Source organism: Nestor notabilis, unplaced genomic scaffold (assembly GCF_000696875.1).
Source record: "Nestor notabilis isolate BGI_N333 unplaced genomic scaffold, ASM69687v1 scaffold22682, whole genome shotgun sequence".
Lineage (NCBI taxonomy): Eukaryota > Metazoa > Chordata > Aves > Psittaciformes > Psittacidae > Nestor > Nestor notabilis.
In genome coordinates this window covers 3,774-9,584 of record NW_009919023.1, presented here as the reverse complement: position 1 = coordinate 9,584, position 5,811 = coordinate 3,774, and the positions used below count along the sequence as shown (strand labels likewise).

At 55.4% G+C, this 5,811-nt stretch overlaps 1 protein-coding gene across 1 annotated transcript in view; it reads left to right on the top strand.

Moving 5' to 3' along the window:
* Positions 1-5,811, top strand: part of TNNT2 (troponin T type 2 (cardiac)) — an 8,709-nt gene that overhangs the window by 677 nt on the left and 2,221 nt on the right. The window contains 12 exon segments of the mRNA XM_010010037.1: positions 88-109; positions 819-848; positions 1,555-1,611; positions 2,157-2,189; positions 2,252-2,272; positions 2,952-2,973; positions 3,864-3,924; positions 4,051-4,167; positions 4,464-4,541; positions 4,654-4,764; positions 5,059-5,168; positions 5,564-5,654. Coding sequence (XP_010008339.1) covers positions 88-109; positions 819-848; positions 1,555-1,611; positions 2,157-2,189; positions 2,252-2,272; positions 2,952-2,973; positions 3,864-3,924; positions 4,051-4,167; positions 4,464-4,541; positions 4,654-4,764; positions 5,059-5,168; positions 5,564-5,654 — 753 coding nt within the window.

Sequence of the window (5,811 nt, the reverse complement as noted above, 5' to 3'; positions counted from 1 at the left end):
CTTTCCCTTCCCTCTCTCCTGTGTGCACGTGTGCTCTCTGAAGAGGAGTACGTGGAAGAAGGTAGGTGTCTCACCGGTGGTTCTAAGAACCAAGAGACAAGCGCTGTTGGTTCAGTGTTTTGCTTGGGTGGGTTGTGGTGGTAAGTTCCTTGATTGGAATCACAGAATCATTAGGATTGGAAGGGGCCTCTGGAGCTCATCCAGTCCAACCCCCTGCCGAGGCAGGGCCACTGAGAGCAGGTTACACAGGAACATGTCCAGGTGGGTTTTGAATGTCTCCAGAGAGGGAGATTCCATAATCCTTTGTAATGGGTAACTCATGGCAGAGGAGACCACGTTCTAGATTTCTCTACCTGAAACATCAGTAGGATCAAATCCAGCCTGAGTTTTTCTCAGGATCTCTTTTGTCTGAGTGATCCCTTGACTCAAAGCAGGGGTGCGAATGCTGGGCTCAGCGGGAGCTGGAGCCTCAGCTGAATGTATATTAATGATGCTCAAGCACAAAGCTCCAACTGCCTCAGCCTGATGAAGCAGCAAAGCCCGTGGTGCACGCAGACACGCTGGGGCACATCTGGCTGTGCGTTTGGGCTGGGTTTGGGAGCTGGGTTTTCCTGAGCCTCTTGCTGCTTCAGGGCACTGCCAGGCAGCCCGGGCTGCTGCACGGCAAAGCATCCCAGACATTAAAAGCAAAGGGACATGCAAAGGCGAAAGCCCTGCAGTGCTGGAGTGCTCATCTCACGCACGCCATAGATACACTCCGCAGCCTTGTGGCATCCAACTAACTCTGCACTTATTCCTTTCCCTCCTCCCTGGCTCAGAAGAGGAAGAATGGATAGAGGAAGACGACGGTAGTTATTGCACCTTTCTTTATTTCATCTCTCCACTGCTGCTATGAATATGTCGGTGTGTCTTTTGCCTCTCCCTGGTTGGGAAATGGTTTTCTTTCATTCTTCCACTTCTGTCTTTTAGTTCTTGCACTCCCCCTTTCCTGCCCTGCTGTGCTCTGTGTATCTGCTCCTGTGTCTGTGGCTCCTCTCTTACATCTATCAACCAACGTGCTCCTGGTTTGCTATCTTCTTTTCCTTTCCTTCTCTCTTGCTGGGGGACCGCAAGTCTTCCCAGGACCTGCGGGCTCCCGCGTTGCTGGCTCCAGTGGAGGACTCTTGTGGGGATACTGCTCCCTCCAGTGGAAAAATGCTCAAACAGTGTCACAAAAAAGCTTGTGAAGGTGCCGAAGGCACGTTCTCTGATGCCACCAGTGTTGTTCTTCGCTGGGGCTAGAGGGGAGCAATAGGAATCACCCCCCTCCCAGCCTGGGCTATAAGAGCGTGATTAGGATGAGAGGGAATGAGGGACGAACCGGGAGGGGTTATGGATCTGCTGATTTGCACAAGCACGGAGAGCAGCCCGAGTGAAGCTCTTTGCTTCTTTCTCCTGTGGCTACATCTCTGCCGGGTGTCTCTCATCTGGCTCCATGCTGCAGTTGTGCTGGGGGTCTGTAGGGAGCCAGCGGGAGCAATGGCTCTTGGACTCACACTGCCCGTTATTCCACAGGGCAGGAAGAACAGGTAGAGGAAGCGGAGGAGGAGACTGAAGAAACCAGGGCAGAAGGTGAGTGGTGGCTTCGCCAGTGAGCTCCGACAGCCTGGCTGGAGCCCTGCTTTGCTTTGGGGGGCCAAGCAGGGTCTGGGATGTCCCAGCATGGCCAGCAGCACAGGGAGCAGCTCTCCCCTGTATCTGTAGTTCCCAGCAAGGAGATACCAAACCCGAGCTGGCCTTTCCTGATCTACTGAGTGCAGTGACTCTGCAAGCACAAGGATAATGGTGTTTTCTGCTGGTTGCTGATCAGCTGGTGTCCAGCTCTCTGAAACAGTGCCAAAAATTAGTTAAGCCTTTTCCACCAGGAGATCCCATAGGGATTTCCAGAGCTGGGACCATGCTCTGATATGTCTCACCATTGAAAGAGCACTGGACTTCACGAGACCTCTTTGGAACAGATAGGGTGGCCTGATGTGTGCCCCCATGTTACGGCTGGTGGAGCAGGCTCAGATCCCAGACATGCTCCCCAAGCGGGGTGCTGGGACCCCTCTGTGTTGGGGTGATGGGGCTGTCCTCACCCATGGGTGCTCATATTCTCCCCATTGCTTTCAAAACAGAACAAGAAGATGAAACTAAAGCACCAGAAGAAGGTAAAGCAGGAGCAGAAGAGAGACAGTTACAGCCATTTCAGTCCCAATCCCAGTCCCCCAAGACACTGGGCCCTTGGAACAGGGTTTTGTTGTTGAATTCATTTGCTGCTGGAGATAGCAAATCTGTGGTGGATGGTGCAGAGATGCCCTTGCCCCATTCTCTGCCAGGACTGCGGCAGCAGGGTGCTTGCAGGAGGGGTGGCTTTGTGCTGCCTGGGTAAGAAATTCACTCAAAATACAGAAGGAGAAGGTAGCACCACTTGCAACTCTGGTTCCTCTTGGAGAGGAATATCTCTTGGTCTGTCTGTGCATTAGGGATGCTCATGAGGGAATAGCTCTCTCCCCCTTCATTCTGGAGGGAATGAACAGGGTTTAGAGGGGAACAGCCTGGTGGAACCACCCCACTGTGTCCCTGGGCAGGGTGCTGGCCTCCGGCAGCCAAAGCATCATGTTTTCCACAGGCGGAGAGGGGGACCGAGAGCAGGAGCCTGGGGAAGGTGAAGTATCCATCCTTGTTCCTCTCTGAGGCACTGTCCCTTCACCTGCATAAGGAGGTTCCAAACACCGTTCTGCTCAGCCAGGAGCACCAACGTGTGCCTCTGGTTCTGGCACACAGCTCCTTGCATGTGTCTTTGCTGGAGGAGGATCCATGGGAGAGAAGGGTGGCTCGGCTCAGTGTGGTGGGGTTTGGGTCCAGGTGTGAAAGCAAATGCCTCTGTGACACTGACATTGTCTTTCTCTCCTGTTCCTGGGGACCTGCAGGTGAATCAAAGCCAAAACCCAAGTAAGTGTCAATGTGCGAGAGCTGCCCTGGGAGCTGTGCCAGGGCAGAGGCTCTGTGTGACGGGCTTAGCACCATGATCCATAGAGGGCATGGGACATTGAGGCCTGAAAAGCATGAAAGCAGGGTGGGACTGGGACATGGAGAGAAAAAGGAGAGAAACAGGCAGATAGACACAGAACAGGAAGGGGACTCTGAGGATGAGATCTCTTGGCAGTGTTGAAGCATTTTGAGTGTTCCTTGGGGGAAGCTCAGCTGCCCTTTGGCCCTGCAGCTGGAAAAACCCTGTGTGCACCCCAGCCTGGGGTAGATAGTCCATGGCACAGCCAGGGTCTTGCTTCTATAGTGTGTGCCTGGCCATGGGTGGCATGAGGCAGGAGCTGTGAACCATTGCCAGGAACCCATGGGTCCTCCTGGAGCCCTGCAATGCTGCACTATGGGAGGCAGATCTGTCCTCAGCCACAATCTCTTCATCTTTATCTCCCCCTACTGAGTGTCTCCTGCCCCCCCTCAAGCCCACAGAGGATGAGAACATGGTTTCCAGCTCCCTGTGTGGGAGCACACTGGAGCACACAGGTCCTCTGTGCTCTGCTGGGTGAGCAGTGGGGTGGCTGCCAGCCCCAGGGTGCCTGGCAAAGGGTCATGCAGCTTGTAGAGTTATTCCAGCCATGTGGGTGCCTTGGATTGCTTCCCGGGAATGCCACACACAGGTCTTCCTCTGAAGCTGTCCAGCTGGCAATGTCCAGCAAGCAGCATTGCACCCCCTGTCCTCAAAGTGTGCTCCCTCTGCATCCCTGGGGACTCTGAGGTTCAGAGAGGAGGGCTGGGATGTAAGGCACTATCCTGTCCCAAGTACTGGCTGAAGACTCGCCCTTCTCCTCACCTTCCTGCAGGGTCTTTATGCCAAACCTGGTGCCTCCCAAAATCCCGGATGGAGAGAGACTGGATTTTGATGTAAGTAGCGCACAAGATGCCACCCTTGTGAGGTGCTCCCCTCGCCTTGCTCCTCCACACTGTGCCCAGCAGCTCCTGGAGGCCTTCACTTGTGGGAGCCATCACTGCTTCTTCTGTCTGGTGCAGGACATCCACCGCAAGCGCATGGAGAAGGACCTGAATGAATTGCAGGCGCTCATTGAAGCCCACTTTGAGAGCAGAAAGAAGGAGGAAGAGGAGCTCTTGTCCCTCAAGGACAGGATTGTATGTATGCAGCCTTCCCCCATGGCCCTGACAGAAAGACCTGAGACATCCCATGTCCCTGCTAGACAAAGCCTGAGATCTGAGCCAGGTTTTGTCCCCCAGCACCTGGGGAGCTCTTGGTCTGGCTGCTGTGATGCTGCAGTGCCTAATGGAGATGTACCTTTCCCCATGGTCACTGCTCTACTTGCTCTCTTGGGAGATGTGAGAGCAGCAGCTCTTCCCTTGGGGCAATCAGGGATGTGACCCTGCAGATGGAGAGGATGCAGATTCCAAGCCAATGTCCTCTCCTTCTGCAGGAAAAGCGGCGAGCAGAGAGGGCTGAGCAGCAGCGGATCCGCAGCGAGAGGGAGAAGGAGCGACAAGCCCGCATGGCCGTGAGTGTCTCCCAAGGGATGGGGCTGGGGCAGCACCAGCCTGGCCATGGAGCACATGGGAGCACGAGCTGTCCATGAGGTCTCTTTTCTGACCCACTTCTGACCCTGGCAGGAAGAAAGAGCTCGCAAAGAGGAAGAGGAGGCACGGAAGAAGGCTGAGGAGGAAGCGCGGAAGAAGAAAGCTTTCTCCAACATGCTACATTTTGGAGGCTACATGCAGAAGGTGTGATCCTGCCCTGGGTGGTTGCTGGGAAGGGCTCAGCCATGGGCTGGCCTCACAGCACTATTCTTGGTCACAGCAGCAGTGAAAGGGCCAAAGAGAGCATGAGGTTGGGGCCCAGCCTCACCTCATGGACAGGGATGGGGGGTGTCTTCTCCACTATTGCCAAGATTTCGGTAGGGACCTCCCGTGCTTCTGGTGTCCCCAAAGGTGAGGGTGTTGGGGCAGAACTGGGGATGGGATAGAGCAAAGACTGGGCAGATTTCCTTACCTCCAGTGGGCTGATGGTTTCCTCAGTCAGAGAAAAAGGGTGGGAAGAAGCAAACAGAGCGGGAAAAGAAGAAGAAGATCCTCAGCGAACGGCGGAAGCCCCTTAACATCGACCACCTCAATGAGGACAAGCTGAGGTGAGCACCGGCTGTCCAGGACAAGAGCTCTGCTTTGGGTCTCACCTCCTGGGGCAGGATCCTGGGCTGGGGCTGCAGCCCAGACAAGAGGGTGATGGGCGGTGACACCCCACGGGGGCCATGGGCCGTGTGGCTCTGCCAGGCTGCTGCTGACAGCCGTAGCCATCAGAGGGAGCCAGGCTCCCACGCATGGGACATGCATGTCCCCTTCTGTCCCAGCTTCACCCATGGCTCTGGTCCATGCGTGGGACCGGCATTGCCGCATGGATAACACATCCCCATCTGGGCTCGGAGCCTGCAGAGACCCATCTGGGGGAGCAGGCACGACAGAGGCATCGCTGCCCTGTCCCCTGCAGTGAGCCACGTCCCCTTTCTGCACTGACACCTTCCCACAGGGACAAGGCCAAGGAGCTGTGGCAAACCATCCGTGACCTGGAGGCTGAGAAGTTCGACCTGCAGGAAAAGTTCAAGCGGCAGAAATACGAGGTGGGCACAAGTCCTTGGTGAGCTCACTGATCCCCCGTGTGCATGGGGTGACAAACACCCGATAGGCTCTGCACTGAGAGCAAAGCCACAACTGCCTCCTTCTTGGAGATTTTGTCCTTAACGGATCTGGTGAGGATAAAAACATCAACGGAGCTGT